At 49.3% G+C, this 16641-nt stretch overlaps 1 protein-coding gene across 3 annotated transcripts in view; it reads left to right on the top strand.

The window, feature by feature from the left end:
• The window catches only part of herc1 (HECT and RLD domain containing E3 ubiquitin protein ligase family member 1), a 112876-nt gene that overhangs the window by 50511 nt on the left and 45724 nt on the right, over positions 1-16641 (top strand). For all 3 annotated transcript variants that reach the window (XM_079244898.1, XM_079244897.1, XM_079244896.1), the window contains exons 25-38: positions 4063-4183; positions 4265-4316; positions 4766-5037; positions 5576-5791; positions 5867-5987; positions 7283-7520; positions 7609-7781; positions 10659-10814; positions 10893-10999; positions 11067-11177; positions 12282-12452; positions 12526-12765; positions 14720-14803; positions 14884-15452. In XM_079244898.1, coding sequence (XP_079101024.1) covers positions 4063-4183; positions 4265-4316; positions 4766-5037; positions 5576-5791; positions 5867-5987; positions 7283-7520; positions 7609-7781; positions 10659-10814; positions 10893-10999; positions 11067-11177; positions 12282-12452; positions 12526-12765; positions 14720-14803; positions 14884-15452 — 2631 coding nt within the window. The remainder of the gene's footprint in view (positions 1-4062; positions 4184-4264; positions 4317-4765; positions 5038-5575; positions 5792-5866; positions 5988-7282; positions 7521-7608; positions 7782-10658; positions 10815-10892; positions 11000-11066; positions 11178-12281; positions 12453-12525; positions 12766-14719; positions 14804-14883; positions 15453-16641) is intronic.

The raw sequence follows: 16641 nt of genomic DNA, 5'->3' as shown, positions 1-16641 counted from the left end.
CCCAGTTCAACTGGTCATGTTACTGGCCTGTTCCCAGTTCAACTGGTCATGTTACTGGTCTGTTCCCAGTTCAACTGGTCATGTTACTGGCCTGTTCCCAGTCATGTTACTGGCCTGTTCCCAGTTCAACTGGTCATGTTACTGGCCTGTTCCCAGTCATGTTACTGGCCTGTTCCCAGTTCAACTGGTCATGTTACTGGCCTGTTCCCAGTTCAACTGGTCATGTTACTGGCCTGTTCCCAGTTCAACTGGTCATGTTACTGGCCTGTTCCCAGTTCAACTGGTCATGTTACTGGCCTGTTCCCAGTTCAACTGGTCATGTTACTGGCCTGTTCCCAGTTCAACTGGTCATGTTACTGGCCTGTTCCCAGTTCAACTGGTCATGTTACTGGTCTGTTCCCAGTTCAACTGGTCATGTTACTGGCCTGTTCCCAGTTCAACTGGTCATGTTACTGGTCTGTTCCCAGTTCAACTGGTCATGTTACTGGTCTGTTCCCAGTTCAACTGGTCATGTTACTGGCCTGTTCCCAGTTCAACTGGTCATGTTACTGGCCTGTTCCCAGTCATGTTACTGGTCTGTTCCCAGTTCAACTGGTCATGTTACTGGCCTGTTCCCAGTCATGTTACTGGTCTGTTCCCAGTTCAACTGGTCATGTTACTGGCCTGTTCCCAGTTCAACTGGTCATGTTACTGGCCTGTTCCCAGTTCAACTGGTCATGTTACTGGCCTGTTCCCAGTCATGTTACTGGCCTGTTCCCAGTTCAACTGGTCATGTTACTGGTCTGTTCCCAGTTCAACTGGTCATGTTACTGGTCTGTTCCCAGTTCAACTGGTCATGTTACTGGCCTGTTCCCAGTTCAACTGGTCATGTTACTGGCCGGTTCCCAGTTCAACTGGTCATGTTACTGGCCTGTTCCCAGTTCAACTGGTCATGTTACTGGTCTGTTCCCAGTCATGTTACTGGCCTGTTCCCAGTTCAACTGGTCATGTTACTGGCCTGTTCCCAGTTCAACTGGTCATGTTACTGGCCTGTTCCCAGTTCAACTGGTCATGTTACTGGCCTGTTCCCAGTCATGTTACTGGCCTGTTCCCAGTTCAACTGGTCATGTTACTGGCCTATTCCCAGTCATGTTACTGGCCTGTTCCCAGTTCAACTGGTCATGTTACTGGCCTGTTCCCAGTTCAACTGGTCATGTTACTGGTCTGTTCCCAGTTCAACTGGTCATGTTACTGGCCTGTTCCCAGTTCAACTGGTCATGTTACTGGCCTGTTCCCAGTCATGTTACTGGCCTGTTCCCAGTTCAACTGGTCATGTTACTGGCCTGTTCCCAGTTCAACTGGTCATGTTACTGGTCTGTTCCCAGTTCAACTGGTCATGTTACTGGCCTGTTCCCAGTTCAACTGGTCATGTTACTGGTCTGTTCCCAGTTCAACTGGTCATGTTACTGGCCTGTTCCCAGTTCAACTGGTCATGTTACTGGCCTGTTCCCAGTTCAACTGGTCATGTTACTGGCCTGTTCCCAGTTCAACTGGTCATGTTACTGGCCTGTTCCCAGTCATGTTACTGGCCTGTTCCCAGTTCAACTGGTCATGTTACTGGCCTGTTCCCAGTTCAACTGGTCATGTTACTGGCCTGTTCCCAGTCATGTTACTGGCCTGTTCCCAGTTCAACTGGTCATGTTACTGGCCTGTTCCCAGTTCAACTGGTCATGTTACTGGCCTGTTCCCAGTTCAACTGGTCATGTTACTGGCCTGTTCCCAGTTCAACTGGTCATGTTACTGGCCTGTTCCCAGTTCAACTGGTCATGTTACTGGTCTGTTCCCAGTTCAACTGGTCATGTTACTGGTCTGTTCCCAGTTCAACTGGTCATGTTACTGGCCTGTTCCCAGTTCAACTGGTCATGTTACTGGCCTGTTCCCAGTCATGTTACTGGTCTGTTCCCAGTTCAACTGGTCATGTTACTGGCCTATTCCCAGTCATGTTACTGGCCTGTTCCCAGTTCAACTGGTCATGTTACTGACCTGTTCCCAGTTCAACTGGTCATGTTACTGGCCTGTTCCCAGTTCAACTGGTCATGTTACTGGCCTGTTCCCAGTTCAACTGGTCATGTTACTGGCCTGTTCCCAGTTCAACTGGTCATGTTACTGGCCTGTTCCCAGTCATGTTACTGGCCTGTTCCCAGTTCAACTGGTCATGTTACTGGCCTGTTCCCAGTTCAACTGGTCATGTTACTGGCCTGTTCCCAGTTCAACTGGTCATGTTACTGGCCTGTTCCCAGTTCAACTGGTCATGTTACTGGCCTGTTCCCAGTCATGTTACTGGCCTGTTCCCAGTTCAACTGGTCATGTTACTGGCCTGTTCCCAGTTCAACTGGTCATGTTACTGGTCTGTTCCCAGTTCAACTGGTCATGTTACTGGCCTGTTCCCAGTTCAACTGGTCATGTTACTGGCCTGTTCCCAGTTCAACTGGTCATGTTACTGGCCTGTTCCCAGTTCAACTGGTCATGTTACTGGCCTGTTCCCAGTTCAACTGGTCATGTTACTGGCCTGTTCCCAGTCATGTTACTGGCCTGTTCCCAGTTCAACTGGTCATGTTACTGGCCTGTTCCCAGTTCAACTGGTCATGTTACTGGCCTGTTCCCAGTCATGTTACTGGCCTGTTCCCAGTTCAACTGGTCATGTTACTGGCCTGTTCCCAGTTCAACTGGTCATGTTACTGGTCTGTTCCCAGTTCAACTGGTCATGTTACTGGTCTGTTCCCAGTTCAACTGGTCATGTTACTGGCCTGTTCCCAGTCATGTTACTGGCCTGTTCCCAGTTCAACTGGTCATGTTACTGGTCTGTTCCCAGTCATGTTACTGGCCTGTTCCCAGTTCAACTGGTCATGTTACTGGCCTGTTCCCAGTCATGTTACTGGCCTGTTCCCAGTTCAACTGGTCATGTTACTGGCCTATTCCCAGTCATGTTACTGGCCTGTTCCCAGTTCAACTGGTCATGTTACTGGCCTGTTCCCAGTTCAACTGGTCATGTTACTGGTCTGTTCCCAGTTCAACTGGTCATGTTACTGGCCTGTTCCCAGTTCAACTGGTCATGTTACTGGTCTGTTCCCAGTTCAACTGGTCATGTTACTGGCCTGTTCCCAGTTCAACTGGTCATGTTGACCACTGGTTGCTGACTAGCCGTATCCGGGTTCGGGTTGCGGGGCATCAGGACTCCCTGGGCCGCAGTTCCATGATGGATTTTGTAGTCGTATCGTCGGACCTGCGGCCACATGCCTTGGACACTCGAGTGAAGAGGGGGGCGGAGCTTCAACTGATCACCACCTGGTGGTGAGTTGGCTCAGGTGGTGGGGGAGGAAGCCGGTCAGAGCTGGCAGGCCCAAACGTGTTGTGAGGGTCTGCTGGGAACGTCTGGCTGAGTCCCCCGTCAGAGCGAGCTTCAACCATGTCCCATTTCCCCAAAAATATCCATCACATGACAAAATGGCGGTTTGGTCATGTGACACATTGTTTTCCTGCTTCTGGGAAGGGAACATGATGCCAACTGGATATAACTGGATTTTTGTTTCTGTGTTCCACGTTGTTTTTAAACAAAGGTTGTATTTTAACACTCAGTTTTTACTGAAGCGGTATTTACACACACACCTGCGCATACAGAGATTCCCTCTGATTCTCAGTTTTTGGCGTCCAGATATTTCCGGAATAGAAGCCTGTGCGGCTTTTCTCCCTGCATTCTCCGTGTAGTTGTTTTATTTAGGCATTTGTCTTTGTGTTTCAGTAAAACTAGTGTTAGTTTTGGTTAAGTCGTCCAGTGAAGACTCTCCTTTTATACGCGGTTGTGATACTGAGCAGCTGCTAATTAACCTGTTTGTCCAGGTGTTTGGTTTTAGCCCTTTGTTGCTCCTGTTAGAACGATTTTAAAGATGTTGCCTGTCCCGTGCATACAGAGATTCCTTCTGATTCTCTAAATGTGTCTGATGTTTCAGGTTTTCCTCCTGGCGTGTTGTTTATCTGCTTCTGGGAGGATAAATGTGTTTGTAATGTTCATGTTTGTGTTGTTAGGAGCGAGAGTCTGAGCGCGGAGAGCCGGTCAGTCCAGAGCAGCCCAAGTTACAGGCTGATGAAGTCCAGGTCTGAGTCGGACCTGTCGCAGCCGGAGTCAGATGAAGAGGGATACACCCTGGTAGAGCAAACACACCCCCTCCTCGCTGCACCCTCTGATCACATGACCAGAAGTCTTCACCGGCCTGTTGTTATCTTTCAGAGCGGCAGGAGGAATGTGGACCTGGACTTGGCCTTCTCTCAGAGGAAACGAGGTGAGACCCGCGTGAAGCTGATGAATCCAGAGCGGCCCGATGGGGGGCTCCGTCCTCATATCTTACTCCTGTCTCTCTTGTCTTCCCGTCCCTCGGGGGAAAGTCTATTTGCTTCTTTTGGGCCAGTTGAGCCCAAAACACAAGAGGAGCTCCAAGCAAGTAAACGATGGCATGTTTCTTCCTTTTCCTTCCTCCGCCCACATCCATCCTTCATGAGGGTTTCCCCCTCGTGCTGCAGCTAGGAGAGAGCAGGGCGCCGTGCGTTCTTCACTTCGGGAAGCTGCAAGGTTCCCGAAGTGAAGAATGCCATCTGGACTCGCTTCGTCATTTCACGTCTGAGACGAAGTCATCAGCTTCTTCCTGCATGGACATCCGCTCGTTTAGGGATACAGCTAACCGCTCGGCTCTTTCTTCCTCCGCACCTGAAAGCTCCTCCTCTTCCTCCTCAGGCCTTCTTCACGGCTCACCAGACTCCCTGGCCGACTCCTGGTTCCGGGCCAAACTGAGCCGCCAGCGGAGCTACAGCTCGGCGCACTCCTACGAGGAATCGGACCTGGACCTGAGCCGCTCGCTGGGGATCCACGCGCTCATCGACAACATGGTGAGCTTCATCAGCGGCGACGTGGGCCTGGCTCCGGCCTTCAAGGAGCCAGAGGAGAGCATGTCCACCAGCCCGCAGGCCACCATCCTGGCCATGGAGCAGCAGCAGAGCAGAGCCGAGGTCAGTCTGTCGTCTGCTGAAGTGTTTGTCTCTCCCGTCCAGGAGATTTCCAGTCCAGGTTTTATTCAGACCACATGATGACATTTTTATCACATTTCATCCTGAAAATGAGCGCCATCACTACTGTGCTGCGAAGACAGCTCAGACATGATGACACTTCCTGTCAGACTTTCCACCAATCAGAGAGCTTAAACTGACGGTAACGTCCAATCAGGAGCAGCCAAAGATCAACAAGTGATGAGAAAAGCAGGAAAATAATGATCCTCTATGGCTGGAATAAAGCCAGGAAGACGTTTGGGATGCAGCTGAGGTGGAGGTGCTGGATGATGAGGGGGGCCCCACATGGAGCCTCGCGGCCGTCCACGCAGGGTTACGCAACACGTTAATGATGCTGAATGTGAATATGAATGATTGCAATGATGTATGCAGACTGTTGAAGACGTTGGTGAGATTCCTGCTCCGTGGTGGAAATCTGGCTGCTTCAGTTTTCAGCTCCTCTTCGTCATCTCTGAGAAACTGTGTAACTTGGTCTTTACAGCTGCGGTTGGAGGCTCTCCACCAGATTGTGGTGTTGATCTCGGGCATGGAAGAGAAAGGCAGCCAACCAGGGAACGCTGAGCGGTCCGGGACCACCTTCCAGTCCTCCTCCCTGCTCACCTCCGTCAGGCTGCAGTTCCTGGCCGGATGCTTCGGCCTCGGCACCGTTAGCACCGGAGGGCTGAAGAGAGAGAGCGTTCAGCTTCATCACTACCAGGTATGAGACCACCAAACCTTCTGTTCATCTTCCACTCTGCTCCGACTTCTCCTCTAACGCTGTCCGTCATTACAGGATGGAATCAAAGCTGCGAAGAGGAGCCTCCAGATGGAGATCCAGACAGCCGTTCATAAAATATACCAGCAGCTGTCGGTGACTCTAGAGCGAGCACTGCAGGCCAACAAGCACCACATCGGTAAAACAAACCTCAGCCTTCCTGTTACCGGGGTCAACGGGCAAACATCTGGCTTCACAGAAAACTCTGTCAAAAATTCTGTCTCAATTCTGCTGGTTGGTCTCCAAAAAGTCGACTCACTAGGATGAAAATCCTTTTAACATCGGCAAAACGTCCACGAACCATAACATCGCCTATCCACAACATCCGCTAGCCATAACGTCGCCTAGCCACAACGTCCGCTAGCCATAACGTCGCCGAGCCATAACATCCGCTAGCCATAACTTGGCCTAGCCATAACATCTGCTAGCCATAACTTGGCCTAGCCATAACGTCCGCTAGCCATAACTTGGCCTAGCCATAACTTGGCCTAGCCATAACTTGGCCTAGCCATAACTTCGCCTAGCCACAACGTCCGCTAGCCATAACATCACCTAGCCATAACGTCCACTTAGCCATAACTTCGCCTAGCCATAACGTCCGCTTAGCCATAACTTCGCCTAGCCATAACGTCCGCTAGCCATAACTTCGCCTAGCCATAACGTCCGCTAGCCATAACTTCGCCTAGCCATAACGTCCGCTAGCTATAACTTCGCCTAGCCATAACGTCCGCCTAGCCATAACGTCCGCCTAGCCATAACTTCGTCTAGCCATAACATCCGCTAGCCATAACTTCGCCTAGCCATAACGTCCGCCTAGCCATAACGTCCGCCTAGCCATAACTTCGCCTAGCCATAACATCCGCTAGCCATAACTTCGTCTAGCCATAACATCCGCTAGCCATAACTTCGCCTAGCCATAACTTCGCCTAGCCATAACTTCGCCTAGCCATAACTTCGCCGAGCCATAACTTCGCCTAGCCATAACTTCGCCTAGCCATAACTTCGCCTAGCCATAACGTCCGCTAGCCATAACGTCCGCTAGCCATAACTTCGCCTAGCCATAACGTCCGCCTAGCCATAACTTCGTCTAGCCATAACATCCGCTAGCCATAACTTCGCCTAGCCATAACTTCGCCTAGCCATAACTTCGCCTAGCCATAACATCGCCTAGCCATAACATCCGCTAGCCATAACTTCGCCTAGCCATAACTTCGCCTAGCCATAACTTCGCCTAGCCATAACTTTCCAAATGCAGAAACCACAAAAGGGTATTTTTGAGACCAAAAGATGTTTTGGCATCAGAAGACGACGTTAAAGACAGTCAGACAGAATTTTCTGGAGGTTTTTCTCTCCAGTGCCAGATATTAAGCCTCCATTTTTGATCCATCCTGATCTACGTCACGTTTGAGCCTCTTTCTTTCCTCTCTTCTGCAGAAGCCCAGCAGCGCCTCCTGCTGGTGACGGTGTTCGCTCTGAGTGTTCGCTACCAGCCGGTGGACGTGTCTCTGGCCATCTCCAGCGGGCTGCTGAACGTTCTGTCGCAGCTCTGTGGGACGGAGACCATGCTGGGACAACCCCTGCAGCTGCTGCAGAAACCCGGAACATCCCAGCTCAGCACCGCCCTGAAGGTGGCGTCCACCCGCCTGCTACAGATTCTGGCCATCAGCACCGGGTGAGACGCTCCGCAGCTTCCACACAACAGATTTATTGACCTCAACCAGAACAGGGACAGCATCATCTCTCTCTCTGTCTGTCTGCAGGACGTATGCAGACAAGTTGAGTCCAAAGGTGGTACAGTCCCTGCTGGACCTGCTCTGCAGTCAGCTGAAGAACCTGCTGTCTCAGGCAGGCGTCAACCTTCTGTCTGCTGGGGAAGACCAGGAAGACGCCAAACATCAGGACGGTGCCGAGTCCGAGAAGAAAGATTTCAGAGGTGAGAGGTCTGGAGTTTCATGCAGGAGCGACTCTTCATGTACATCATCACACATTCATGCAAACATACATGTCCTTCATGTTGCCATGGTTGCAAGTCAGAACAACATGCCAACATGCTCCCACATGAGCAGTCTATGGGCTCTGACATTAGCAGCTAATGCTAAGTCTGTAGGCTCTGACATTAGCAGCTAATGCTAAGTCTGTAGGCTCTGACATTAGCAGCTAACGCTAAGACTGTGAGCTCTGACATTAGCAGCTAACACTAAGACCATGCGCTCTGACATTAGCAGCTAATGCTAAGTCTGTAGGCTCTGACATTAGCAGCTAACGCTAAGACTGTGAGCTCTGACATTAGCAGCTAACACTTAAGACCATGCGCTCTGACATTAGCAGCTAATGCTAAGTCTGTAGGCTCTGACATTAGCAGCTAACACTAAGACCATGCGCTCTGACATTAGCAGCTAATGCTAAGACTGAGCTCTGACATTAGCAGCTAATGCTAAGACTGAGCTCTGACATTAGCAGCTAATGCTAAGACTGAATTCTGACATTCGCAGTTTATGCTAAGACTGAGCTCTGACATTAGCAGCTAATGGTAAGTCTGTAGGCTCTGACATTAGCAGCTAACGCTAAGACTGTGAGCTCTGACATTAGCAGCTAATGGTAAGTCTGTAGGCTCTGACATTAGCAGCTAACGCTAAGACTGTGAGCTCTGACATTAGCAGCTAATGCTAAGTCTGTGGGCGCCGACATATGCAGCTAATGCTAAGACTGTGAGCTCTGACATTAGCAGCTAATGCTAAGACTGAGCTCTGACATTAGCAGCTAATGCTAAGACTGAGCTCTGACATTAGCAGCTAATGCTAAGACTGAGCTCTGACATTCGCAGTTTATGCTAAGACTGAGCTCTGACATTAGCAGCTAATGGTAAGTCTGTAGGCTCTGACATTAGCAACTAACGCTAAGACTGTGAGCTCTGACATTAGCAGCTAATGCTAAGTCTGTGGGCGCCGACATATGCAGCTAATGCTAAGATTGTAAGCTCTCGCATTAGCAGCAAACACCATGTTCAACACTGACATACATTTAAACGGGAAGTGTATGGGGGGGTATGCATGTATATGTGTGAGGGGAGTGCGTGTTGGGGGGGGGGGCGGGGTATGCATGTATATGTGTGTGTGGTTTGGTGGTGGGGGGGTGGTGTCCTGTACCCGGGGGCGCAGCTGGTGCGCTGGGGTGCGACCTGGCTGCCGCTGGGTGGCGGTCTGGGGATCCTGGTCCTCCGTCGGTGTGGGCTGTGCCCTCTGCCTGCGGGGGCGGGGGGCTGCTCACGGGCTCTTGGGGCCCTGGGGCCTGCGCTCTGTCTGCCCTAGGTGGCCGGTGCCCGGCGGGATCGGCCCTTGCCGGCCTGGGCCTGCTGGGGCCTGTTCCCCCTGACTGCGGGGGACTCTGGTTGGGCACCTCCTTCGCCACCTCCTGGGCAGATGCATGGCTGGCTCTGGAGTGGGGGGGTTGGGATCTGTACCTGGGGGTGACTGTCGGTTACCCGGGTCTCTGGGTTCTCCTGGCCTTCCTCTAGCTGTAGGCGGGCGGGGTCACATTGGCATGATCACTCTTCTCTGAACACGTTCCACTCTGAATGTTCTGCATGAATGTTCTGCATGTGTCACAGTCACTGAGTCATCCAGCAAGTTTATTCACTAACAGCAGGTACCTCTCTTTCTGTCTTTTTGACTTAACTTGCTAGTTTCTGGTCTTCATGATTGTCAACGGTTTTGTTCTCCACGAATCTAGAGTTGGCTTGTGTGGGTGTATATGTTTATGTGTGTGGGTGGGTATGTGTGTGTACTTATGTGTATGTGTATGTGTATGTATGTATGTGTATGGATATGTATATATGTATGCATATGTGTGAGTGTATGTGTATGTGTGTGTATGTGTATGTGTATATGTATGTGTATGTATGTGAGTATGTATATGTGTATATATGTATATATATATATATATATATATGTGTGTGTGTATGTATGTGTATATGTATGTATATCTATCTTTATGTATGCATGTATGTGTACATGTGTGTGTATGCATGTGTATGTATGTGTATATGTATGTATGTATGTATATATGTATATATATAATGTATGTGCGAGTGTATATACATATATATGTAGGTGGGTATGTATGTGCATATACATGTATGCATTGATCTCTTTCTTTTGTTTTTTTTTTTGTTTTTTTTTATGTTCTCTTTTCTGTTCTCTTTCTGCCCCTTTCCTGTCCTTTCCGGTCGGGTCCAGTAGCATAAACTCTGTAATACAAGCTATTATCCAAAACAAATTGAAAAATAAAATAAGAATCAAGAAATACAAGGGGATCATTACATCTACAAAAGTTCCCCTTGGCAAAATAAATTTGCTCAGCAGAACACAGCATCCAGAACATCAGTCTGCTGCTTAAATGCTGGACAAGACAAAACAAAAAAACAAAAAAAACAAAAAAAAAAAAAACCGGGAAGTGACCACCAGGCACATAAATTCTCTGAAATTTATGTCATAATGGACCGGTAAAAGATTTTTTTTAATACTGTATTTCAGAAGTCCATCTGATGTGTCAGATCAGATTACTGTTGTAATCTGATTACTCAGATATGACCTTGATGCTCACATAAATGGGCTCCTTGAGTTGATGAATCCTGCTTTTATACCCAATCCTGACACCCTCATCTGCTGACTGGAGGACGAGGTTACTGGATATTCCAGAAACCTTAATGAGATTCTGTGTTAAAATTAAAACTTATAAATGATATATACAAGCCAACATGTGTCTAGTGTTGGTAAATCGATCCGTCTCGGTGTGTTCTCCTGCTCCTCAGCTTTGATCCGGAAGCAACACACGGCGGAGCTGCACCTCGGAGACTTCCTGGTCTTCCTTAGGAGGGTGGTGTCCTCCAAGGCCATCCAGTCCAAGATGGCGTCTCCTAAATGGACCGAGGTTCTGCTCAACATCGCTGCCCAGAAATGCTGCTCAGGTAAGAGTGGTTACCATGGAAACAGAAGTTTGTTTTTCAGCCGAGTGCTGCAGACCTACCTTTGCCTGTTTAACGTAGGCGTCCCTCTGGTGGGAAACTTGAGGACTCGTCTTCTGGCGCTTCACGTCCTGGAGGCGGTCCTGCCTGCTTGCGAGGCCAACATGGAGGACGACCAGGTGGCCCAGGTACGACACCGTTTTTTTACTGTTTTAGCGGAGAGATGCTAGGTGAAGCTAACGGGTTGTCTTTCAGGTAGTGGAGCGGCTGTTCTCTTTGCTGTCCGACTGCATGTGGGAAGCTCCCATCGCTCAAGCAAAACACGCCGTCCAGGTCAACGAGAAGGTCCAGGAGCTGAAACTGCAGGTGAACCGCCAGAATGAAACAGTTCCACATCTTATAACTCCTTTTTAGCAACAGGCCTGATTAAGTCCTAAAGGTCAGTGAAGCAAGTCCGACTGCAACTTTATTTCTAACACACTTTAAAAACAGCAAAGCTGGTCAGCAAACTGCGGTAACCATGGCGTCCAAAAGTTGCATGTTCCTGTCAGAAAGCGGCCGGTGACAATGGAAGAGATGGATAAGATATTTATTAGTTGATTGGAATTTAACACATTAATTATGATTAATTACAATAAAATGAACACATTTAATCTTAAACATGCCACAACTCTCTGGCATTGTTCTCATTTTCCTTGTAAACGGGTGTGACAAAGCTGCCTTGTCACTGACACCCACACCCCCAACCACCTACCTGACTGTGTTGCGGGTCGTCAGGCCCAGCAAATCTCTCGCAGTCCCACATAGCCGCTTTGGTTCAGTTATGCCACCTGTCAGCTAGCAGGCTAATAGAGGTGCACACCTATTGGTTTTGCTACAAATACTGGGAGCAGGTTATGGATGGGAAAACTGCTGGGGTGTCATCTTCATCTGCTGGGGGGTTGGTGAAAACTGGGTTAAGAGGTTTACCTGTGTTTTATGGCTGGAGTATGCCGCAATGCGGCAAAGATGTCATCGTCCTGTGACTAACGGATTTTCAGATTAATACACCGTAGTATTATGTTTTTCTATGTTCATCTGTGGAAATATGTACGGGGTTAGGTTCATGAACTTTGTTGATATGGTTTCTTTGGGTGGTCAATATATTGTTGGGAAATTTGGGGGAAAATCCCATTTATTTGTAGTAATGGGAAGTTCATGGGAAGGGGCGTGGCATTGTGTTTTTAAGACGCTCATTCAGAGTAAATGTTAATATTAAATATTAAATAGTAAATATTGCAAGTTTTTTTTTTTTAGAAGATTCTGATGAAGAATTGGAATTTTTTAACAGAGAAATGAGCCAAAATTAATCTTGTATATGGAGGGATTTTGTTCTGGATCAGAGAAGCTGTGAAGCCACCAAATCCTGCTTCCTGAAATGATTTTAATTCAGGGTGAAATGAGACCTAAAGCTGCTTCTCTGGCCCTCAGGGGGAGACGGAGGAAGAGGACGAGAACCTTCCTATACAAGAAGTTTCCTTTGACCCGGAGAAGGCTCAGTGCTGTGTGGTGGAGAACGGGCAGGGCCTGACGCACGGCAGCGGCGGGAAAGGCTACGGCCTGGCCTCCACCGGCATCTCCTCCGGATGCTACCAGTGGAAGGTTAGGGTTACGCCAGCAGCCGGCTGGACGGTCACTCTGCTCCGTCTGACTCCTGCTTCTCTTCTTACCGTAGTTCTACATCGTGAAGGAGAACCGGGGCAATGAGGGGACGTGTGTGGGCGTGTCGCGGTGGCCTGTTCACGATTTCAACCACCGCACCACCTCGGACATGTGGCTGTACCGGGCGTACAGCGGGAACCTCTACCACAATGGCGAGCAGACACTGACGCTGAGCAGCTTCACGCAGGGAGACTTCATCACCTGCGTTCTGGACATGGAAGCCAGGACCATCTCCTTTGGCAAGAACGGGGAGGTGAGCAGCGGCCGGAAGCTTTACCTACGTCTGCAGTTGTTAATGTGTGCTAATGTGGGACTTTCAACAGTTAGAAGCTGAGAAAGCTAGCTGCTGTTTAGACCCATGATCAGGCGGTGAAGTTAGTGAGGTCTGGAGTTTTAATCCAGAACTTTGTCTCACATCCATCTTAAGCTTCTGCAACCTTTACTAAAACCAACATTTTATCCCTTTAAACCATAAAATAACCTAACCCTAAACCCATAACCTTCACGAGTCATAGCGTACACTAGCCATAATGTACACTAGCCATAGCGTACACTAGCCATAGCGTACACTAGCCATAGCGTACACTAGCCATAGCGTACACTAGCCATAGCGTACACTAGCCATAGCATACACTAGCCATAACCTTCACGATCCATAGCGTACACTAGCCATAATGTACACTAGCCATAGCGTACACTAGCCATAGTGTACACTAGCCATTGCGGACATTAGCCATAACCTTCACTAGCCATAGCGGACGCTAGCCATTGCGGACATTAGCCATAACCTTCACTAGCCATAGCGGACGCTAGCCATAGCGGACACTAGCCATAACCTTCACTAGCCATAGCGGACACTAGCCATAGTGTACGCTAGCCATAGCGGACGCTAGCCATAGCGGATATTAGCCATAACCTTCACTAGCCATAGCGGACGCTAGCCATAGCGGATATTAGCCATAACCTTCACTAGCCATAGCGGACGCTAGCCATAGCAGACACTAGCCATAGCGGATGCTAGCCATTGCGGACATTAGCCATAACCTTCACTAGCCATAGCGGATGCTAGTCATAGCGGACGCTAGCCATAGCGGACACTAGCCGTAACCTTCACTAGCCATAGCAGACGCTAGCCATAGCGGATGCTAGCCATAGCGGACGCTAGCCATAGCGGACATTAGCCATAACCTTCACTAGCCATAGTGGACACTAGCCATTGCGGACATTAGCCATAGCGGATATTAGCTATAACCTTCACTAGCCATAGCGGACACTAGCCATAGTGTACACTAGCCATAGTGTACACTAGCCATAGCGGACGCTAGCCATAGCGGACGCTAGCCATAGCGGACCCTAGCCATAACCTTCACTAGCCATAGCGGACGCTAGCCATAGCGGACAATAGCCATAGCGGACGCTAGCCATAGCGGATATTAGCCATAACCTTCACTAGCCATAGTGGACGCTAGCCATAGTGTACACTAGCCATAGCAGACACTAGCCATAGCGGACGCTAGCCATAGCGGATATTAGCCATAACCTTCACTAGCCATAGCGGACACTAGCCATAGCAGACACTAGCCATAGCGGATGCTAGCCATAGCGGATATTAGCCATAACCTTCACTAGCCATAGCGGACACTAGCCATAGCAGACACTAGCCATAGCAGACACTAGCCATAGCGGATGCTAGCCATAGCGGATGCTAGCCATAGCGGATGCTAGCCATAGCGGATGCTAGCCATAGCAGACACTAGCCATAGCGGACACTAGCCATAGCAGACACTAGCCATAGCGGATGCTAGCCATAGCGGACGCTAGCCATGCGGAAGAGTCTCAATCCACTCGTTTTGCCCGCAGGCTGATCTGACAGCCTACGGAGAGGGTCGGTCTGAAGTAAATAAAGCCATTTGTGACAATAACTCCATCAATCCCAGCCCTTCTGGGCTCAGAAATAAAAATAAATTAGCCTGAAATGCACAGAATAGTTCCACTTTAATGAGACGAGGATTCAGTCAGTCAGGAATATTAGGATGATCGACGGGAACATCGTTGAGCCAGTGTTGGTTTTGAGGCTGTTGACATATAGAAGTCGCTGTGCCATCAAACGAGTCGGGAATGAAGACAGTGGGAGTCTATGTCCATCGCGGAGAAAGCTGAACCTCTGGTGGACTTTCTGCTTTAACGTCTGACTTATGGTTGGACAGGAGCCGAAGCTGGCATTTGAGGACGTGGACGCCACGGAGCTGTATCCCTGCGTGATGTTCTACAGCAGTAACCCCGGAGAAAAGGTGGGTGGAGCCTTCCTGAGTCATCATGACACTGTCACCTTGTCACTAACAGACAATGTTTGTGTGTCTTTGATCTCCAGGTGAAGATCTGTGATATGCAGATGAGGGGAACGCCACGAGACCTGTTGCCTGGCGACCCAGTCTGCAGCCCTATGGCAACGGTGCTGGCTGAGGCCACCACGCAGCTGATCCGCATCCTGCACCGCACCGACCACTGGGCTCATCACATCAACAAGACCATGATCGAGCGGCTCCACAAGATCAAGCCATGCTTCCGAGAGTCCACTGGCACCTGTGGTGGCGTCTCCGGTGGCGGAGTTCAGAGGCTGAAAAAAAGCCGCTCGGTCCAGAGCCGTGAGGAGCACGACGCCCAGAGAGACAGCCAAGAAACCCCTGCCAGGACTGAGGAGGACAGGGGTCGCCACGGACGCCAGCACGGCCTGGGCGAGCTGTCGGAGACCAGCCTGAGGACTCTGTGCGTGGAGGTGTGGCCTGTCATGGCGGTGATTGGAGGAGCGGATGCCGGGCTGCGTGTCGGCGGCAGATGCGTGCACAAGCAAACGGGACGGCACGCCACCCTGCTGGGCGTGGTAAAGGAGGGCAGCACGTCGGCCAAGGTCCAATGGGACGAAGCTGAGATCACCATCAGGTACTGCTGCGTCTCGTCAGCGTTGCTACGGCAACGGCTTGGTTGCAAAAACCATAATGTTTGTTTTTATAGCATGGACACAATGAGGGACCGAGCCGTTTCTACCCCCCTGCTGGCGGGTCGCGCTCCAGTTACGTCGTGAATATTTATGAAATATTCATTTTTAATTTAATCTGATAAAAACACATTGAAGTGTTCTTTTACTGACGTCTGCTTTGTTTTTTTAATGAAGAGTAAAGTCACAGCAATGTACCGATGGATCCTGTGATGAGCAAACTACGCAGCTGCGGTGGTGGCGCCCGATTTTAAGAGAGTTTATTTATTACTGAATAACTGTAAAAAAAAAAAAAAAGGTATTAAACTCAAAAGCTCAATTTTATGCAGTTTTTAGTCACGTTTGTAAGTGAAATAAAACTTTTTCACGCTGCAGCTGTGGCCGACGTGTTTTACACTAATTATACCGACTGACGTGTTTACCGTTAATCTTATCCGACACTTTCATCGAGAAGTTCCCTAAAACCATCGACGCAGGATGAAGGATCTCGTCTCCAGTAATGAACATAAAACTCTGAAACAATCGAAACTCTTCTGTAAACATAGAAATTTAGCTTAAAGGGTTCCTATTCTGGTATTTGGAGTTTTCTGAGCTTTCTACAGTGTTACAGTGTTGAATCCTCATCAGACATGTGAACGACACTGTTTTTTATCACCTAAACGCATGTTTGAGTTTGAGTTCGAGTCCCATTACTCTCTCCGTTTGGTTTCCATGGCGACGAAAAACGCGTGGTTTTAGAGAGTTTTTTCTACGTGGAAATCCTTGTGACGTCCCGGGGGATAAGGTTGGGTGATTGGTTACCTTCTACTGGTTAACAAGGGCATGTACAAATACATCAGGCGGGTGGAAAACGTGGGATAAAGTTATTTCCAACGATGGCTGGTGAGTTTACCAAAGAGAGACATCCTGCTGCATTCGTTGCTGTGGGTTGCTGTTTTCCACTTCGTTTTCAGGCTCTGATTCAGGTTCCAACATATAGGGCTGTATGCTATGTGTTGACATTGTAGTTTGTTTTCTTATTGAGTTCATATGAGCCTAATCCTTCTGTTTATGAGACGTTACAATGACGGTGAAAGCAGGTGCGGTGCGCGCTCCCGATGTAGTGCAGTGGCGGGAGGCGGGGCTTAATGCGGA

Source organism: Telmatherina bonti, assembly GCF_933228915.1.
Source record: "Telmatherina bonti genome assembly, chromosome: 1".
NCBI lineage: Eukaryota > Metazoa > Chordata > Actinopteri > Atheriniformes > Telmatherinidae > Telmatherina > Telmatherina bonti.
The sequence above is the reverse complement of the archived record's forward strand: the minus strand, read 5'-3'. Positions and strand labels throughout refer to the sequence as shown.